Source organism: Xiphophorus hellerii, chromosome 8 (genome assembly GCF_003331165.1).
Source record: "Xiphophorus hellerii strain 12219 chromosome 8, Xiphophorus_hellerii-4.1, whole genome shotgun sequence".
Taxonomy (NCBI): Eukaryota; Metazoa; Chordata; class Actinopteri; order Cyprinodontiformes; family Poeciliidae; genus Xiphophorus; species Xiphophorus hellerii.
The window spans coordinates 15866068-15888099 of NC_045679.1; the positions used below are offsets into that span (position 1 = coordinate 15866068).

At 42.1% G+C, this 22032-nt stretch overlaps 2 protein-coding genes across 2 annotated transcripts in view; one reads left to right on the plus strand and one right to left on the minus strand.

Moving 5' to 3' along the window:
* The window catches only part of uhrf2 (ubiquitin like with PHD and ring finger domains 2), a 40015-nt gene extending 23510 nt beyond the window's left edge, over nt 1-16505 (plus strand). Inside the window, exons 5-16 of the mRNA XM_032569257.1 lie at nt 72-181; nt 739-925; nt 7575-7698; nt 8999-9106; nt 9188-9292; nt 9395-9501; nt 9609-9771; nt 9900-10037; nt 10517-10790; nt 11012-11160; nt 12203-12301; nt 12397-16505. Coding sequence (XP_032425148.1) covers nt 72-181; nt 739-925; nt 7575-7698; nt 8999-9106; nt 9188-9292; nt 9395-9501; nt 9609-9771; nt 9900-10037; nt 10517-10790; nt 11012-11160; nt 12203-12301; nt 12397-12543 — 1711 coding nt within the window. The 3' untranslated portion in view covers nt 12544-16505. The remainder of the gene's footprint in view (nt 1-71; nt 182-738; nt 926-7574; nt 7699-8998; nt 9107-9187; nt 9293-9394; nt 9502-9608; nt 9772-9899; nt 10038-10516; nt 10791-11011; nt 11161-12202; nt 12302-12396) is intronic.
* Nucleotides 16506-17198: 693 nt separating this feature from the next.
* oaz1b (ornithine decarboxylase antizyme 1b) lies at nt 17199-20294 on the minus strand. The gene is given in 6 exon segments (XM_032570112.1): nt 17199-18173; nt 18290-18375; nt 18708-18880; nt 19025-19111; nt 19113-19164; nt 20093-20294. Coding segments are annotated over 6 exon segments (654 nt in total). The 5' UTR covers nt 20218-20294; the 3' UTR covers nt 17199-18042.
* Nucleotides 20295-22032: the final 1738 nt, after the last annotated feature.

Sequence of the window (22032 nt, forward strand, 5' to 3'; positions counted from 1 at the left end):
TTTAGCTGGATTGCATTTTGCTCTGTTATGTTTCCATTTATCTACCTTGGCTGTTGTGTCTTCCCCTACAGTGGTCCTGAAGATGTGATCGGAGATTGTAAAGTTCAGTTTTTAGATGAAATCTACCAGGTGGAGAAACCTGGAGCTCGTCCCCTCTCAAGCGCAGACGGACAGTTTAAACGTATGAACTAGTCTTTCAATAGCATTCACGCTCTTCGAACTTTTCCGCTGTTCTGTCAGGTATAACCACAAACTTGAAGGTATCTTGTTGGGATTGGTGGTGTGTAATTGTGAGGTGGATGAACCAAATTATATATTTGGTAAGGTTTCCTATAAGAAAAAACTTTAAAAGTGCTGCATGCATTTGTATTCAACCAAGTAAGTCAATACTTTACTTACGTTTATGCCAAAACTTTTTTTTTTGCAAAATAGTTCAGGATGTGTCAGATTGGATGAAGAGCATCTGTAAGCACTGATTTTGAGTTATTTTTGTGACCGTCTGAGTAAAGGGGCGTGAATGCATTTGATGTTTTTGGAACTACATGTGTAAAAAAGAAAACCATGTATTTTACTTCCACTTTACAATTACGTGTTGTGTCAAATACATTGAGGCTTGTGGTTGTAATTGGACACAATATATAAAAGTTCGACTCTTGCGTAATACGTTAGCAAACGTTGTGTTTATCACTGGTGCTAAATATGTGAAAATGGGCGATTTCATCTTGTTTGTGACTCAAGGGAAGAGCGGACCCGAGTGCAAGCACTGCAAGGCCGACCCCGACGCAGAGTGTCGCTTCTGCTCCTGCTGCGTGTGCGGCGGGAAGCAGGACGCTCACATGCAGCTGCTGTGTGATGAGTGCAACATGGCGTTCCACATCTACTGCCTCAACCCTCCGCTGGCCACCATCCCAGATGACGAGGACTGGTGAGAGAGCGACGGAGAGCGGCTCAACATTTAGCTACAAGTTTGCGCCACTTCAGTCATTTCACTGATTAAATGGAGTTTATGGGCTGAAGTGTACTTACACAGTAATTCAAAGGTGGTTGATGGTAAAATCAATTTTAAATAATTGGGTAATGCACCTGCAGGTTGAAGTTAATTTCATACATTGAATTTCTGCAAAATATAATTGAGACTACAACAGAATGTCTGTTTTGCCATTTGTTGTAAGTAAAAAAGCATAAATAGAAATAATTATGGAAATACCACTTTAGCTCCAGATTATGGAGGCTGTTTTTCTGGCTTTGGTACAAGGCTTTAATAGAGAAAAATAAAAAGAAAGACTCAAAATAGAAATCGAAACAATTAAATATGCTTAAAATAATTTTGTTTTTATTGAGTTTGATCAAAAAGGGATTTGCAGTTAATATATAAAAGATGAACGGATTTTAGCTGCTCTGTCGTTTGTTACTTAAGATGAGTTTGGAGAAATTCCTAAAATTCCAGTTTTATCACCCCAGTATCTTCCCTACGTCTGTTCATTTTTAAGTTTTATACTTAAATAATTTTCTTTTACACGAGGCAGTGACCTCGTCGATGTACAGTACAGACCAAAAGTTTGGACACACTTTCTCATTGAATTCAATGAGAAAGTGTGTCCAAACTTTTGGTCTGTACTGTATATACACAACAACTGATATATCTCTGCATATTTATTGGTGCCCTAATTAGGGCGAGGGCCGAAAAAGTGTACATTTGGGGGGAAAAAAGGGCCTTTTTCTAAAAATTCTGGAGGTCTAACCCTGGGTCGTAGGGTTACGGGGTCAATCTCTAAAAATCCGGTTATCCCTCGTTACCCCCGTGACCCACCCTACCGATTTTTAAGACCCCCGGTCTCCCCGTGAGAGACCCCCAAACAGGACAAACTTTTCACAAAAATCATGGATTTTGCTCCCTCGTGGCAAGATTCGCTGTAGTAACGTGTTTCTGCCACCAGAGGGCATCGTTGCCATCTCGGTGTTTCTCTCAATGGGGAAAACTGCCACTTGGGTACCGGACCCGAACTTGCCACTTGGGTAGTCCGTCAATGGGGGCTTGCCAACTGGGTATTCTTATCCATACAACTGACACTTTGTCACATTTTCACTCCATGGGGCTTGCCAAATGGGTGTTTATGCCTATGGGGGTGTTGCCACCTGGGTATTCGAGAACATGGGGGTTGCCACCTGGGTATTCGTGAACATGGGGCTTGCCACTTGGGGACCAGGGCAGATCATGGAGCTCACTTACCCAGGGATAGGGCACCCAAAGCCCGCATGGAGGTTGGGTGACAGACCCCTTGGACCTCCAGAGAACCAGGGGGGGGACTCATGGAGCTCCTTTACCCAGGGACAGGGCACCATGGGGCTTGCCACCTGGGTGTTTATTGCCACTTGGGGGACCAACACTTAAGCACCATTCGAACCTGGGGACCCAGACTTAAGCCAAATGGGTGTTTAGGACTATGGGGGTCTTGCCACTTGGGGGACGGACCCACACTTAAGCACCCTTCGAACCTGGGTACCCCACACTTAAGCACCCCTACGCGGACTACACCCACCAGCCCGCACGGCCCAGAGTCTCGTGCCCCTGGTAAGGCTCCCTTTGTGGACATGGCTTGCCACCTGGGTGTTTATGCCTATGGGAGGGTTGCCACCTGGGTATTCGAGTACATGGGGCTTGCCACCTGGGTGTTTATGTCCATGGGGGCTTGCCAGCTGGGTGTTTATGCCTATGGGAGGGTTGCCACCTGGGTATTCGAGTACATGGGGCTTGCCACCTGGGTGTTTATGTCCATGGGGGCTTGCCACCTGGGTGTTTATGCCTATGGGAGGGTTGCCACCTGGGTATTCGAGTACATGGGGCTTGCCACCTGGGTGTTTATGTCCATGGGGGCTTGCCACCTGGGTGTTTATGCCTATGGGAGGGTTGCCACCTGGGTATTCGAGTACATGGGGCTTGCCACCTGGGTGTTTATGTCCATGGGGGCTTGCCACCTGGGTGTTTATGCCTATGGGAGGGTTGCCACCTGGGTATTCGAGTACATGGGGCTTGCCACCTGGGTGTTTATGTCCATGGGGGCTTGCCACTTGGGGGACCAAGACTTAAGGACCCTCCGAACCTGGGTACCCCACACTTAAGCACCCCTACGCGGACTACACCCACCAGCCCGCACGGCCCAGAGTCTCGTGCCCCTGGTAAGGGTCCCTTTGTGGACATGGCTTGCCACTTGGGTTTTCGGCACTATAAATGCTCTGCCATCTGGGCACACTGACCCTGGCTTCCCCCGTGGCACAATGGTTAAGGCTGGTGCCTCCCACCCGGCAGAGCCTGGTTCGATACCAGCTTGGGACGCAGAGCTGCAGGACTTGCCATCCGGGTATCACTTTCAAATGCATTGATGCCAAATGGGAACCAACATTCACGGGGGCTTTAAGGGGGGGTCCCGCGCATTTATTGGGCCAAAGGTGGGCTCGGGTCATCACACACACTTGGAAGAATAAACGAAACCAGGCACAACCTCCTCTGATGACCCCCTGCTCTGGGGGGGCTTTGCCAAGGAATGGAGCACCATAACCCCGCATGGAGGTTGGGAGACAGACCCCTTGGACCTCCAGAGAACCAGGACACCTCATGGAGCTTCTGTACCCAGGAATGGAGCACCATAACCCCGCATGGAGGTTAGGAGACAGACCCCTTGGACCTCCAGACAACCAGGGGGGACTCATGGAGCTCATTTACCCAGGGCTAGGGCACTGAAAGCCCGCATGGAGGGCAGATGAACCACCCCCATGGACCTCCAGAGAACCAGGGGGACTTATGGAGCTCAAGTACCCAGGAATGAAGCACCATAACCCCGCATGGAGGTTGGATGAACCACCCCCATGGACCTCCAGAGAACCAGGGGGACTCATGGAGCTCATTTACCCAGGGCTAGGGCACTGAAAGCCCGCATGGAGGGCAGATGAACCACCCCCATGGACCTCCAGAGAACCAGGGGGACTTATGGAGCTCATTTACCCAGGGCTAGGGCACCCAAACCCCGCATGGAGGACAGATGAACCACCCCCTTGGACCTCCAGACAACCAGGGGGACTCATGGAGCTCAGGTACCCAGGAATGAAGCACCATAACCCCGCATGGAGGTTGAGAGACAGACCCCTTGGACCTCCAGAGAACCAGGACACCTCATGGAGCTTAAGTACCTGGACCTCCAGACAACCAGGGGGACTCATGGAGCTCAAGTACCCAGGAATGAAGCACCATAACCCCGCATGGAGGGCAGATGAACCACCCCCATGGACCTCCAGAGAACCAGGGGGACTTATGGAGCTCAAGTACCCAGGAATGAAGCACCATAACCCCGCATGGAGGCTGGATGAAACAGCCCCTGGACCTCCAGAGAACCAGGGCACATCATGGAGCACAAGTACCCAGGAATGGAGCACTATAACCCCGCATGGAGGTTGGATGAACCACCCCCATGGACCTCCAGAGAACCAGGGGGACTTATGGAGCTCATTTACCCAGGGCTAGGGCACCCAAACCCCGCATGGAGGACAGATGAACCACCCCCTTGGACCTCCAGACAACCAGGGGGACTCATGGAGCTCATGGAACCCAGGAATGAAGCACCATAACCCCGCATGGAGGTTGAGAGACAGACCCCTTGGACCTCCAGAGAACCAGGACACCTCATGGAGCTTAAGTACCTGGACCTCCAGACAACCAGGGGGACTCATGGAGCTCAAGTACCCAGGAATGAAGCACCATAACCCCGCATGGAGGCTGGATGAAACAGCCCCTGGACCTCCAGAGAACCAGGGGGACTCATGGAGCTTAAGTACTTGGACCTCCAGAGAACCAGGGCACATCATGGAGCTCAAGTACCCAGGAATGGAGCACCATAACCCCGCATGGAGGCTGGATGAAACAGCCCCTGGACCTCCAGAGAACCAGGGCACATCATGGAGCTTAAGTACCTGGACCTCCAGACAACCAGGGGGACTCATGGAGCACAAGTACCCAGGAATGAAGCACCATAACCCCGCATGGAGGTAGGATGAACCACCCCCTTGGACCTCCAGACAACCAGGGGGACTCATGGAGCTCAAGTACCCAGGAATGAAGCACCATAACCCCGCATGGAGGTTGGGAGACAGACCCCTTGGACCTCCAGAGAACCAGGACACCTCATGGAGCTTAAGTACTTGGACCTCCAGAGAACCAGGGCACATCATGGAGCACAAGTACCCAGGAATGGAGCACCATAACCCCGCATGGAGGTTGAGAGACAGACCCCTTGGACCTCCAGAGAACCAGGACACCTCATGGAGCTTAAGTACCTGGACCTCCAGACAACCAGGGGGACTCATGGAGCTCAAGTACCCAGGAATGGAGCACCATAACCCCGCATGGAGGTTGGGAGACAGACCCCTTGGACCTCCAGACAACCAGGGGGACTCATGGAGCTCAAGTACCCAGGAATGAAGCACCATAACCCCGCATGGAGGTTGGGAGACAGACCCCTTGGACCTCCAGAGAACCAGGACACCTCATGGAGCTTAAGTACTTGGACCTCCAGAGAACCAGGGCACATCATGGAGCACAAGTACCCAGGAATGGAGCACCATAACCCCGCATGGAGGTTGAGAGACAGACCCCTTGGACCTCCAGAGAACCAGGACACCTCATGGAGCTTAAGTACCTGGACCTCCAGACAACCAGGGGGACTCATGGAGCTCAAGTACCCAGGAATGGAGCACCATAACCCCGCATGGAGGTTGGGAGACAGACCCCTTGGACCTCCAGAGAACCAGGACACCTCATGGAGCTTAAGTACTTGGACCTCCAGAGAACCAGGGCACATCATGGAGCTCAAGTACCCAGGAATGGAGCACCATAACCCCGCATGGAGGCTGGATGAAACAGCCCCTGGACCTCCAGAGAACCAGGGGGACTCATGGAGCTTAAGTACTTGGACCTCCAGAGAACCAGGGCACATCATGGAGCTCAAGTACCCAGGAATGGAGCACCATAACCCCGCAAGGAGGCTGGATGAAACAGCCCCTGGACCTCCAGAGAACCAGGGGGACTTATGGAGCACAAGTACCCAGGAATGGAGCACCATAACCCCGCATGGAGGACAGATGAACCACCCCCATGAACCTCCAGAGTAGTACCTATGAACCACCAGCACTCAGACACTTAGCACACCCAGCTAAGCCACTTTGCCACGAAGGAACACCGGTCAGAATACCCAAGTGGCAGGCCTCCCAATCCCCCACAATGCCCGTGGACCACACTACCCATGAACCACCAGCACTCAGACACTTAGCAGACCCAGCTAACCCGCTTTGCCACCGAGGATCACCGGTCGGAACACCCAGGTGGCAGGCCCTCTGAGCTGAAACTGAAAATCTGACTTGATTTCATTCCTAATACAAGAGCTCCATCCAGGGGATTTTGCATGAACTGCATCTGCACCGATATGGCACCAAAAGTGCCCAAATGGCCCATTCAAAGGAATACCGAGGTGACAAATAAGCTCTTGCAGCCACTTAGGCATAGTGGCAGAACACGGCGGTGTCAAAGCCTATGGGAAAATTTTGCCACTTCGGACCGTGACCCTAACCTTTATTAGCTGTTCATATGTTTTCCTTATTTTTTTTCTCTTAATTTTGAATTAGCTTTTTTTTTTTTACGTAGGCTTGCATTAACTGTCCTATAAACAAGTCCAGCTTTTTTACATCTCACATAGATACATTTCTGAATTTCTGTGTCTGTCCCAGAACATCAGCAGCAGCGCCCGTCACAAACATTATCCTTCATGCTAAAGATCTATGCAAAATTATTAGATAAATAGTTTTTATTAAGGCTTTACGTCTGTCCTTTGAACAGTGAGTTTTGAATGGAGATATATTTTTAACCTCTGCTACCATCTTCACCTCACGTGACGAGTTAAACTTAAGTCCTCACACAATCTTGTTCGTCACACATCCTGTTGTTTTGAATGAATAATAAGCAGTCTGAATGTAGATCTAAGCAATTTAGGGGAAGTAGCTATTTATCATCTAACATAGATATCATCAACACACACAACTTTAATTGATTGTTCTCTTATCTTTCCTCTTAAGAGTGTGTAAGAGTAATGAAACGCTGATTTTTATTTCCCAGCAAAACAGGAAGTGGTGGACTAATTTGGATTTCTTAGACACTCTGAGGAAAATACATATTTGAAGTGTGAATTACAGCAATGCTTTAGTGACATTTATTGTAAAAGAATTGTTACAGTTTACAATAATTGTGACACAGATGATTTTCTTACATATTTGTTCCTTAATGTGAGATTTTTTTCTCTGCTGAATACTTCTTTTTTTTTTCATCAAGATTTCCTTGACTTAATGCTATTGCCATTAAACATTTATTCATTTTAAGAGTTTATATACATCTTTATTAGAGAAAAGGAGGCTACACAGTATATATAATTTATTGCTAAGGGGTTAAGAAGCTACTCTATTGACCTTTTGAACTCATTACATACCTGTGAAGCATTGAAGATGGAGCAGGAAGTGATTTTCTTTTATTCTGCCAGGTACTGCCCAACCTGTAAAAATGACACCAGCGAAGTTGTTAAGGCAGGAGAGAAACTCAAAGCCAGCAAGAAGAAAGCCAAAATGCCTTCGGCCACCACTGAGAGTCAAAGGGACTGGGGAAAGGTAAGACCTTAGGGCACCAAGAGGGGAGCAAGATACTGGTGGACTTATAGCTGCTCTGTTAGCCTCAGGAAAGGTCTGAACATTCACCTCGCTATTAACTATAGTGTGGAGTTTTTTCTAGAAAAAGCAGACTCAAACCACCAGACACATTTTGTAGGATTCCAGAGAACTTGGACAATTATGGAATTTGCTTTTAATTATGGGGGGAAAAACTGAGTACGGAAGTTTAGGTTCCCAGAAGCTATAGGTGTGAACGCAGATCTGGTTCAGATGCCAAACTTAAGAACAGCTGCTCTCCTAAATCAGAACCAAATATCTGCATTGTAGTGTTTTTTGATTTGTGCAAAATCCAAAATATGAAACCCCGCAAAATAGTCATTCTGTGCTCACATAAATTCTACAAAAGCAGAGCTGGAAATTTATTTTCATATTCAAAAAGGAGAGATCACTATCACCTGCAAAAGGGTCATATGTTTTTAAAACTGAATGTTCAGAATGCTAGTGGAATATTAGATAAATATGTTGCCATTATATGTTAGAATTACAGAGTTACAGATTATTTGAATATTTACGAAATAAAATTAAAAAAAAAACAAATTTACTTGTTAACATCCCGTCTTATCAGACTTAATGTGCTTGAGGACCGAGTTGGAAATGTACATTTATCAAATAATGGATTACCCTTAATTGAGGAAGTAGAAAAATGAATGTTGAATTGTCATTTTATCTAATTTTTCAAACAGATCATCTGTTACATGAAATCCTCCCAGACTCTTCTCATGTATTAATTCTGACATGAAAATGCCGTCTCCCCAACGCTTCTCTCCATGGTGTAATGTGAACAATGCCATTAGGCGCAACTTAGCCATTTTCCTGGAACAGCCAATGGAAAATAACTCCCTTCTTTACCAGAATGTGTGTTTTTTTTTTTCTATGTTTGCTAATTGAAACCAGCTCGCCTTATGCACTCGGGTACATTTAAGTGCGCTGAGTCACACAGTGTTCATACTTGACTTTAAAACTTTAGCGTCCCTATAACTCTTAAAATAAACCACTTTTATTTTATTGTTGTCGTACTTTAAAACTCATTTGTAGCAGCTAAATCTGAAGGCAAACTTTCTAAAACTCAGATTTTTTCTTAAACCTTTAAATAAATAGCTTTCCCTTAATGTGATGTTGCCACTTAGGCGCACTTAATCACCCTGTTGTAAGGGAACTGGTGCAATGTAAAAAAACAAAACAAAACGCTGTTTTACTGTTTGATTATGTTGAAAAGCACTTTTTATTGGTATAATTGCAGGGTATGGCCTGCGTGGGGCGCACTAAAGAATGCACAATTGTTCCCTCAAACCACTACGGACCTATTCCTGGCATTCCTGTGGGAACCACCTGGAAATTCAGAGTGCAGGTTGGCTTTTTTAAAAGCTGCAAATAAGAAAAACAAAGCCGTTGTAATTTTTTCACCCTTCACGTCTGCTTCGTTCCTCAGGTGAGCGAGGCAGGCGTTCACAGGCCGCACGTCGGCGGCATCCACGGCCGCAGCAACGACGGCTCCTATTCGCTGGTGTTAGCTGGGGGCTTTGAGGACGAAGTGGTGGGTTTCACTGTCACTGCTGCTCTGTTCAGCCGCATGGGAACCACAGTGAAATCTCATTGGCTCCATTTTCAATGGTGTGTGTGTGATCATCTGTGGTAGGACCGGGGAGACGAGTTCACCTACACTGGCAGTGGGGGTCGTGACCTCTCAGGAAACAAACGAATTGGAGAGCACAGTTTTGACCAGACGCTGACTCACATGAATAGGTACAGCACCAAAATATGACTGCTAATATGTATTATACTCTTAATAACTTTCTATGGAGATTTGATTAAACATTCCGCTTCCATTTGTTTACTTGACTAATTTCCAGGGCGTTGGCCTTAAACTGTGACGCGCCACTGAATGACAAAGATGGAGCCGAGTCCAGAAACTGGCGAGCTGGAAAACCGGTGAGAGTGGTACGCAGCTCTAAAGGTAGACGCATCAGCAAATACGCTCCAGAAGAAGGAAACCGCTATGATGGTATTTACAAGGTATGTTGTGGAATCGTGCCTTAAAAATGATGTGACATTGCTACTAAGGCTCTAGTGTGTGTAGTTTAATTACAAATGCCGTCAAATACCCCTATGGGTTTAAAGTGTGCTATTGCGGTGGTCTGTAGGTGGTAAAGTACTGGCCAGAGATCGGAAAGTGTGGCTATTTGGTGTGGCGGTATCTCCTGAGACGAGATGATCTGGAGCCGGCTCCATGGACCCCTGAAGGACTGGAGAGGATAAAGAAACTGGGCCTTTCGGTTCAGGTGAGACTGCTGCTTATGCAGTGCATGAGGTTAAATGGACAGGCAACTTCAGATTTCTGATTTTAAAAAGTTAATAGACTTAAAGTAAATATTTTTTTGCCGTGCTTAAATTTATAGATCATCAAACAAATTTATATATCAAACAAAGATAAACAGAATAAATACATAATAGTAATTTTTAAATCAAGAGAATAGCTATTCAAGCCAACCTGGGCTTGAACAGCCCAGGTTCTTTAATTTACAGTTATTTCAGGTTTGGGGTGAACATACTTTTCCACATAAAACCAGGTTGTTTTGGATAGGGTTTTTTCCCCTCAATAAATGAAATCATCATTTGAAAACATGGTTATCTTCTTATGTAGAGCAAAAAATTTGTTTGATGAGCAGAAATATTTAAATATGACCAAAAACGGATGAAGGCTGTAAGCAGCACAGAACAAACAGAAAACAAACATTCTCCTAAATATCTTTTCCTCCAGTACCCACCAGGCTATTTGGCAGCCATGGCTAACAAAACAAAGAAGGAGGCTTGCGCTAGGCCTGGTCGTGGCGGTCGCGGTAAGCACTATCCTGGAAGGGGGAGGCCACGGAGACGCAAGATTAAAACGAAAGAGGAGTTGGAGGAGGAGGAGGAGGGTTTGGAGGAGGAGGAAGCGGAGGAGGGGGAAGAGCAGGGGGATGAGCCTCCAGAAGCCCAGATGCAAGAGGACGCACCACAAAGTAACGGAGATCAGAAGACAACCGGAGAAACTGGTGGGTGCTTTTACAGATGTTGCTCAAAGCAGGTCAGAAAAGGTGGACAGGTGAGCGAGAGCAGCGTGATCACTGAAAACCTCTTCAAGATGCCTCTTTAATATCTTCACTAAACTCCATATTTACAACTACACTCTGGTTTCATTGTTTTATTTCAGTATTAAGTGTTTTGCTCTGCAAAATTAGCTTCTGCTTCTTAAATACTGCGCTGTTTTTACCAGAATCCTCACCAGAAACCGAGCCTCCGCCTAAACGTGTTAAGATAGAGGAGACCTTCCAGCTGACTGAGCAGCAACAGCAGCTGATCCAGGATGACACCACCAACAAGAAGCTCTGGGATGAAGCCATGGAGCACATTAAAGAGGGACCGGTATAACTACCAAAACATTTTAACGTTATTTGTTTCAGGAGCCAGAGCTGGCATCACCTCGTATGTTTGAGCGAGAGCAGTCGGTGTTACACAGCTCAGCATTACTGTAATATTTCAAAACAAAGACATGGTTAAATGAGGATTAAGTTTGGCATATAATCTTTCTTTAGTGTCTTACTGGTTACAGTGATTGAATATGAGTATAAAAACTTCTTAACTTAGCACAAAATTAAGAGAAAATTTGCACTGAGCAGGTTTTTTTCTTTCTTTCCCTTCTAAATGGTGCCACAGTTGTAAGAAAAACACAGAAGCCAGAAAAATGTGCCAATTCCCCTCTGCCAATGCCAAAAGCTGTTGGTGGAGGCAGAATGATGATGCGGGGCAGCATGCTCAAACGCACAGGAGAGGTGCCGTCCCACAGCTGTGTTTGACCAAGCTAGTGACCAGCAGGAGGAGAATGTACCAGGCTGTTGTGGTTGTGTACATTTCTTTCACAACTGCGGCCTCAGTTTGTTAACGAATAACTTGTTAAATTGCCATTGTTTAAGTGTTATTTAATGATTATTTACTCTTCAAACTTAAATCATCCAGCCAAACAAAGAACATCAAGAAGCAGAATAGGCAAAGAGGGTTTAGCAAGTGCTTCATGGGAGCAACCCACATACCCAACTCTGCTTTTCAGCTCACAAATGCATTGTCTTTGCAAATGTGGCACCACTTAAGGGAAAATAAACAGGCCCACTATAAAAGTTTTATTGCTAAAAACCATTGTTGCAACAAAAGAAAATAATAAACTTTTCTTACTTGACGTGCTTAGTAAATGAATAGGAAGCTCTTCATCAGCCAGAGAAAGTAAAGGAGTAGGAAAGTCATTGTCATGTTTTTGGGTTGGAACCTCAAAGGTTTGGGAAAACCTCAGTTCATCTCTCAAACTATTTGAAAGTGTTTATTTTATTTGGTCATTTTTTCTTCCTAAGATTTGTATCTGATGCTCTAACAATATTTGAGATGTAAACCTGAATACATTTTATTTCCACGAAAGAATTTCCTGCGAAAGCTGGAGCAGATCTTCATGTGCGTCTGCTGCCAGGAGCTGGCCTTCCAGCCCATCACCACCGTCTGCTCACACAACGTCTGCAAGGTATACACTCTGTGCACCTTTACTAGACGTTATTTGTACGTAACTTCTGCAAAAATCCAGCTCCCCATTCTCATCCTGGCCTCTTGTGTCCTCAGACTTGTCTGCAGCGGTCGTTTCGGGCAGCAGTGTACACCTGCCCCGCCTGCCGCCACGACCTGGGCAAAGACTATGTCATGAACCAAAACAAGAAGCTGCAGATTCTGCTCGACCAGTTCTTTCCCGGCTACAGCAAGGGCCGATGAGATCCAATTTACACGTATGGATAGAATACATGCACATAAAGCATCCATTCTGCGCACCCTCGTATACTGTCATATACTTAGAAGCTCCACTTTGAAACGCGTTGCACTCACATAATGTACTTACCCACGGGCAATTGTATTTTGCATTTACAGCCATCTTATGTATACAATCATTTACACACAAACCACCTCAGTTAGAAACTGACCTCATCTGCTGAACTTGGATCGTCTCCATTTGCATCACCAGCCTGAAAAATTCAGACAGAGGACATTGCCTCACCTCGCTACTCCAGCCACAAGACGTGGGCACAAAAACAAACGCACAAAAAGCCCCCTCACCCACAGGCCCATCAAGGTCTTTTCTCCTTTGCAGTTTTTTTTTCTTCTTCTATGTTGCCCGCTGGCTCTGTTAATAAGCAGTACATTGTTTGGGTGCACATTCATGCTTGAAACGTTTAAATTCCTGCCAACCTGCTTGCATTTTACGTACCATGTATGCAGTTTTACACAAACGCGCAGAGGCAATTGAAAGGACTCTCTCCCTTGCCAGGTGGTGGTTTATGGTGCTAGAGAAGGGCAAGTCTGCGTGAGAGATTCTCAAAGCAAGGAGTTTTACACACTATTTTATAAAAATGAAGCACTATATTAGTGACTCGTGCTGTAGGCTTGTTTCTAGGCTAGTCTGGTGCATTTTCCTGCATCATGTTTGGTGCTCGTGTCACTTGGAATCGTCTAATTTCTTTCTATTGAACTAACAGGAATAAATGAAGCTTCACCAAGGTCATGGGAGAAGAAAACGTAAATAAAGAGCTGTTTCTACTTTTCTTTTACTAAATGTAAAAGTAAAGGGGTGATTCGTGGTAAAGATTCCACTCTAAATGAAATGGAGCAGGCATTTCTTGGCCATCAGAAGAATACCCTTTGGTATTTCTTTTCATTTACCACACCGATGCTCTGATGCTTAGGTTTTTTTGTTTCTCGCAGTGGCATCTTGAGAGGCCAGCCTGTGTTTGTCCTTGATGTTACCAGGTAACCACTTTCAAGTCAGACCGTTTTCATAGCTATTTTGATCAAAATGTTCACAGCAAATATTTCTCTGCTGTTCTTCGACGTGTTGCAATAAATGTCTACTGGAGAGCTTTTGGCTTCTGAAAAGTAGCTTCATAAGTAGTCGCACAGCCATATGTGGATACGTTTGTCACATTCCAGCCAGAAAATCGTGCGTCTCAGATTGTGGGAATTGACAGTTTTACAAAGGCAGCACATTTCTACTCCCTGTACTATCTTTGTGGGGTAACCCACTGCAAGTGGCTCAGGCAGTCTGCCCCCACAGGGGTGGGGGTGGGGGTGTGACAAAGAAGTGCATGTTTGACCCGTTGGACACCTTTACCATTAATACCTGAAAGAGGGAGAGATGAATTAGTGTTGTAAGCTTTGTCAGTGTTAGCCATGGTCCAGTTCCTGGTATGAAGATATGCCCCACTTTTAAAATCATGTGGTTAGTGGTCTATTATTTTGCAGCACCGCACACACTGCCTAATAGCTGGCTGAAAGAAAGCTTATACACATCCTATCTTACAAGAAAGAAACATTTAGTCTTTTAAAAATATTTGCATCTGTTACTCCGCTGACTGCAGGCTAGCTACCCCAGGAGATAGACCAATTAACTACACCAAAAAAAGAAAAAAAAAAAAGAAAAAGGGTACAATATGACTTAATTTCTTCCAATTTGGAACAGTTATTCCTACTGTGATATTAATGTGATCTATAACAGACTTTAGCAAAAAAAATTAGAAAAATAAACACTAATTTAGGTATAAGAAACAATTTTAGGTGGTTAATGAGTCGCGCTATCTGCAGAGTTTGCCAGTCAGTTCTTTTGCTTAACAAATATGCGATACCTAGCTGCCAAAAGCAATAAAAACCCCCACATACTAAGTGAGTTATTTAATTTCCACAACTTATTTACCCTTGTATGAATTTGCCTCCTTTCATCTAGCTTTCACCAGTGCGTAGCAACCGCTTCGCTACATGCTTTGTACAGCTGCAATGTCTGCAATGTCACCCTGGCTTGTTTTTTCACATATAATTATATCGACTTTAAACTCTAGGAATGATGCGACAAAAGTCCAGCATATGTCTAAGCATTTTTTTTCCTAATTGTAACAGAATAAACCTAAAACAGGTGGATACTGCGTGTTAGATTTTAGGCAAAGTGTGAACAGTAGACAGGATGTCAGACCAAAGAGAAGAGCGGCTCCATCACAGCACTGAAGTGGTCATTAACCTTTTAGATGATCTAAAATGAGCCAATCAGAAATTCAGTTCTGTGGCCTTAAATATTACATAATATACTGATTTTAGTGACTACATCCCAACAGAATTCATTGCAAAACTGCATGAGTTCTGTCTCGAAAAATACCTAAAACAGAAAGCTCTCTGCTGCTAATTATTTCATTATGTCATGCATTTTTTTTGGCTGACATTGCAAAAGAAAAAAAATATTAGTATAAATATTACTCAAGAATTACAAATGCAAAACTATTTTAAAATACTTAACTGTTAGATAAACTCAATAGGAGGCAGAACATAATTTTTTTGTACTGCTGGTGTACAGACTAAAATGATTTATAACTAGAAAATGACTTTTTTAAATATGTTTTATGTGCACAGATCCTAGAAAAATGTGTTGCCCAAAATAATAACTTTGCATCGTATGTCCATTGGCTTCCAAATAAAATAAAAAAATAGGTATAAACTAAGCTCACACTGTCCGAAATTAAGCTTAACTATAAATGCATTTAAAAACTAATAATTACTTCTTAACTCATTTTAATTGCTGTAAGAATACAGCTGCAGTATATTGTAAAGATCTTAAAGTAGATTCTTTTTCACTTTTCATTTTTTTTATCCTTTTAAGTCACATTGACTTAGACATTTTTCAAAGTTTTATAACCCAAAGCGTGTAACTCTTACATGTTTAAATTCTGTCGTCGTCATCTTTGCCCACTGTATCGAGTCATCAAATATTACTAGGTGTCTTTTTTATATAGATTAGAAAATTTGAACGCAATCGGTTGTTCTGTTGTAACTGAGATTTGTGCCTGCTTGTATGGTACTTTAAAATGTCCCAGGTTGGCAGGTTTAATGGGAACCAAATCAAATGTGATGGAGAGCAGAGGCAGAGTTTCTGCACCGATCCGTAACGTGGACAGAGGTCACCTGCAGTGCCGCAGTTCAGATAATATACCAGATCAGTTTGTTTTTGGTTTTTTTTTTATGTCTGGGGAAAATGTAGCCCATGTTTAATAGCCAGCGCATAAGTCTTTGTGAGGCTGAATTTGCGACACTTTTGTTCATTAAGCCTTCACGCACACACTTCTGTTGATATGCAAGTCAGCGACCGGTTGTTCATCAGCAGGCTGTTTGTTTATGGTGATGTCCTCGTTTCTGTTCAGTCATTCAGGATTTTTTTTTTTTTATGAGTAACATGCAAGTACAAATGCTACTACAGTCTTTAAAGCTCAATGTGATGTGCATTATCTTGAGATTATTTTTTTCCTGCATTGACTGGCTAGCTAACAACCCTCCTTTCTCTCTGCTGTGACCTTTGCCCCTTTTCTGCTCTCCGTGAACTTATAGTACTAACTTCTAGACGTCTTGTGGACGCTTGGCTTCAGTGCTGTGTTTTTTTTTTTTATTGCACTCTATTAAAAAAATTTTGAGCAATCACATTTAGGTTTTCTAGAATGCTTATTGTTATCTCTGTCCGTACTCTGATTTTCTACTTTTTTTTCTTTTTTTAGTTGCTTATGTTCCGTTTTAATCAGTTTTGTTGGCAGCCTCAAATATTTGCAGCACATGCCAATCTGAAAAGTTTCATTGCTTCATATTGTGATCTGAAATTTTATACATGTCATAATACTTGATATGTACCAATTAAATATTTGGATTCCAGAAAATGTCTTGTTTTTTGTTTTACAGATTTTATAACTTTTAAGAACACTCAAGCTCCGGAGGAACACTAAATAGTAAAAATATTAGTTTGCTAATTGAAACCTAAACAAAACATATCGATTTATAGGAATCACCAGGTGGACCAACCGGAGGAAGAATTTGTCAAAAAAAAGGTCTTGGTATAATTGCAAAATTTAAGCAAGAAGTCAAGAAACCATTACTTATGGAGTCCCCCAGGGGCCAATGTTTGGGAGCCTAAATCATTTACATCGCATGTGAATGAATTATGGAGATGGTGCAGATTTGTTCTTTGAGGATTTAAAAAAATTGAGATGAGTTCAAATTATTGTTACGGTAGATGTTACACTAAAATTTACAGTAAGAGTGAGTATATTCACAACTTTTGGTGAAAATTTGCAATAATCCACATGTATAGAGAATAAAAATGTTGCAATAGTCAAAGAAAATGTTTACATCCCCATTTTAGGAACCACAAAGTAATGATGTAAATATGCTCGTCTTAAAATCTGATGTTTTTCTTAATCTTCTGCAGCCCCCTGGTGGCGAAACAAAGTATATCAAGCTTACCATTTGAATACCAATTATAGTACAACTTTGTTTGATTTATATTATTAAATTGGTCCTCTGTTAGAGTAGCTGTACAGCAAACAATGAAATTAATCAAAATGCACAAGGGAAATGCTTTCATTGTTTTATTATCACAGAAGCACAACAGGTACCACTATGCAGGAGATACTCAATATCATGAAAAGAGTTAAAGGAATGCTAATGCCAGAAGAGAAACTATTCCAGTAACACCACAGCATTTTATCTCCGACCTTCAAAACAAAATTCTACAATATTGTCTGATACATGTGGCAGAAGGGGGGAAGAGGGGAGCCAAAAGCCATTTGGATTATTTACTTCTGTTTCACCAAGTACCGTCAGTCATTAAATCAATTGTATATTGAATACACATGCATTGGCTTTCACTTGTTTTAATCCACATCTAGAATAAAGTGTTTAACTATCCAGCTAGAAAGTACTAGTTATTGGGGCTGATTAATACAAAGGATATTACTGTGACAAAAGAAAGCTGGTCCCGCTGATGAGTTTATTCAATCTGGAGAGAAAATATTTAGAAAATTTAAATAAACAATTTAGCCAATCCTAACAAGAAAACTGGAGTACCCGAGTGTAAACCTGATGACCTTTTTTTTTTTGTTGTACATTCAAGAAATGAAAAAAAAAAAAAATCCACCTTTAAATCTGTCAGAATAAAATGAGTTGACAAGCTATTAAAACTGCAAAGAATTTTAGGAGGACAAAACTCTTTATGAAGATTAACTTACATATATTGATGCTGGAAACCAAAAATACACAGCTTACACATTCCCTTGATCACAAATAAGTGAGTACTTTTATACAGAAAGCTACAGCTCAGGATTCAACACAAAACAGCTATGCATGTAAATAAAGCTGGAACTGTAAGATAATGGGAGCAGGAAAACGTATCAGTGGGAGGAGAAGATGTCTGGAGGACTACTCATCGTCTGAGGAGTCCCTGTCGAAAGTATAGGCCATGAAGAAAACGTCGGGTCGAGGAGGGACGAGGGCATGGCCCGGTTTCACAATCTCAAAGCCCAGGAAACTGAAGGTACGCACCAGTTTAGCTGTAAAAACAAGTCAGGGACGGCACGTTAACATTCAGAGCTAACGGCAGTGACCTACATCGGTTCAAATTGAATCATTTGAACACAAAGAGGTGAATTGTTCAAATGAGACTCACCACGATCATCTCTGTTCTTGTAAAAGCAGACAAACACGCTAAGAACTTTCAGATGTTCTTCAGCATACTCCAGGAGAGCCGCAAAACTAAGAGGAAAAGAAATGTAGATTAGAAAAGAGATCAAATGAGGTTTTTTCAGCCTAACAATGCAAAATAATCACAACATTTTGTGAGAAGTTAAAATCAAACTGCACACTGACATTTAATTACGTTTTTGAACTTATAGATATGAAAGCAAAAGAGAGAACAACCATAAATGTAACCATCACAATAATACCGTCAGTTTTTGAGATTGTCAGACATCAATTGGTATTGTTGTAAAAATAAATTAAACTCTTAACACTACAAGACTTATTTTATGGTAACGATAAATGTCCATCACTGAAGACCAGCTTCAAGGCTCCAGCTTTGTTCTCACCTCTCTTTGCTGCCTTCTGGAAGCGGGTCAAGAGGTACCTCCACATAGAGTGCACTGCTGCTCAGGACAGCATCCCACTGTATCGTCTTTGTGGCTGTGGGACGGCTTTGGAAGTGGAGTATCCTCGGGCGACCATTCCCTGCAGGCTCTTCTGTTACTGTCAATTTTCGATCCTGAAATTAAATAAGGTTTGTGAGAAGAGCTACAAGTGACATGAAATTGATGCAAAAAGAGAGTCCAAGGACAAACTAATGTGTTCAAAGATATGAGCACATCCATTATTCTTGCAAATGTAGCTTTTTTTGTTGTCGACTTACTGAGTAGAGCGGCCGAGCTGAAGGAGCGTGATCCCGTGTGCCATTCCCTCGCCCACCTGGGATCTTCAGGGGTGGGAGAGGGGCATCAGGAGCACCACAGAGGCCCTGGGCCGCGGGTACTACTACAGTGCAGGGACAAGCTGCGGTAGAGAGAAGGAGGAGAATAAGTCAAATGCTCAAGGCTGCTTTTTACAATATAAAACAGGAATGATTGCTCCTGCATTGCTTAAAACTAAAATTACTATACGACAACTCAACCTCCCTTCCCCCCTTTGACATTGTAGTACTGTAAACACAAGTGTAAATCTACATAATAAATTAGGAGACTTTATTTATAGACATTATGAAGCATAACGTCTTCCGGCAACCGTTCCACTGTGACTAATCACGTTGCTGGAAAAATCAATCAATTGTGTAATAACTGACCAAACCATAAGACAGAAAAAAAATCGCTATTTTACTTCCAGGAACCGACAGCTCTTTTTTTAGAAATAATCTAATTTACTTCATTGTTCAGTCAGACCTTACAAATAAACAGGCCATCTAGGATGCTTAATTAAATACATGACGCTAGTGAAGTTATTGACCGCCAACTACGTCAATTGGAGTTGTGAAATACAAGACATTGTTAGTGTGTAGATTCGGTTTAAATTCACTGCGTAATACTACTGCCGTTCTTTGAATAGAGGAATAACACCAAAAGAAAGGCGTCACTTTACGGGTTGACGAGCTGTGGCTCATCAGTTAGCTTGCTAGCGCAGATCGCTGTCGTGACGCAACATTGTTCGGCGTCCATAGCCACCTTTAAAACCGTTCAAGTTGAATGTCGACGCGCAAAAAAAGCAGCGTATAGTCAAAAAAAAAAAAATTTCATTATAACAACCTCAAAACCGAAACAACCAAGAGGGATGTTAGTGATTAATAATACATGTACTTTTAGGTACCATACGGTTAATTGCCGTTACTTCCGTTTTTTTTCTGTTCTCGCTAGCTCTGCTGCCTAGCCACCCCTCCCCCACAGAACTGTTAGCACTTAGCTAAGCGAGCAACGTTTTCATGTTTACTTACTTCCCAATCATGTCACAGATACCGCTACTTAAATTCGCCATGGTAGTAAAGGGCAGCTGTTTTCCTTCTTTCTCGCGAGCAAAGCAATGACTGTTTAGGATCCGCTGGAGGTTGGATTTTACCATCCGGCCTCGGATAGAGACACGACTGGCTGACTGCTCTCTGCTATGCTAGGCAGGGTAATGATCGACCAGAGAGACTGGCAGTGGTTTTAAGGAAGACGGAAGAGGACCAAGTCAAGGTAGATATGACGACACAACACTGCTTCCGTTTACCTTCAAAATATTTTCAAAATATCTGAAATAGTTATCCTTTTGTTTTAAGATCAAATTGTAGGAAAACACGAAAGAAGGAAATTAAAACACAGAATATTGTGCAAAAGTTCTTATTTTTAACATATTGTCTGTTTTAGTTTCCTCTTTGATTAAAAAGATAAAGATCATTTCAATGTAATGTACTTCACATTACATTTAAGTATATTTACTTCACAATGTAATGATTTTTACATTGTGAAGTAAATGTAAAAAACATTTACTTCACAAATTTTTTTTTTTTTACATTTGTGAAGTAAAAAACATTTGTGTTTTTTACTTCACAAATGATGTCAAGTGAACATCATTTGTAGAATAGCACAGAAACATCCTTTACTGTCCCTTAATGGGGAAATTTAGGTGTATCAGCAGCAAAGTATATTAACAAAACTTAGGAACATGAAAAGACAAAACATGAGAACAATCGACTGTACAGAAAGATAACATTTACATCAGAAAAATTATATTTTAATTTTAAGTGTGTACAATTTCTGCATGTAATTTCACAGACTGTTTACAGTAAGTAAAAGAAATAAATAACAGCAGGGAGGTAAAATATTCACTGAGTTTCTAGGGAAAAGTGACAGTTATAAAGTCTTAAAACTGCTGGAACACCTGCAATAACAGCACTTATATTGATTTTAAAACAATAATAGTCCAACTATATACTTTTTTTTTTTTTTGCTGAGAACTGGTGACTGGTTACTTTAAATTTAGATTTAATTTACTATACACATATCAAAGTATTTTAGATAATCTGTTAGTGGTTTTGGTAACAACATTCAGACTTTGTGAAATAAGTAGTTACATGCTGTTCAAAAATTTCAATGATAATTGCCTCACCATCTTAGATGAAGCTAATATTCCGAGTTAGATATTTAAGGAGCCTTTTTATACGTAGTGGTCAATTGCCTACTGACTAAAAAATTATCATACTATTTTAGTATGGCCTTAAAGCAGGATGTGTAATTTAATTTAGTTTACTACACGACTAAAAGTCATATTTAAATGAGAGGGGAAAAAACTTAGCTTTGCATAATATGCTTTTTGATGGATGTATTTGTCCTTTTCACTTGTTGTTTTATTTTTTTTTTAACGAAATAAAAAAAAGTTTGTAATTATTTAACCAGAAATTTTTATTTTGAAAGAGGAAGTAGAGTACGTAGATACAACTCTAAATTTATATAAAAACACTGATCCGCTAGCTGCTACTAGCATGCTAACTCAAAGGTCGGCACGTAAAGCTTACTTTACGTGCCTAAGTGCCCATAAGAATACAGTTTTGCCCCGAACTGTTTCCAAAAGTACTAAAGAAATCGTAAAGAAAACACCCAATATCTTAAATACCGTTACTGTATATTGTTGTCGTATTTACAACAAATTCTTTATGTTTATGAGGTTAGCTTTGTTAACCAGAGGGCGTTAAAAAAGAAAAATGATCTAAAAGTGACAAGAACGTTTTATTTAATAATAAAAGTTGATCCCTTTTTTAAAAAAAAAAAAAGTTGATCCCTTGCACACATGTCAGTCTGTAATTTAATTTTGGATTAAGTTGGTCAGTAATTGTAGGACCATTTACTTTACCCTTAATTTTGTGATTACTGAAAACTTAATTGTGTAGAATTAAAT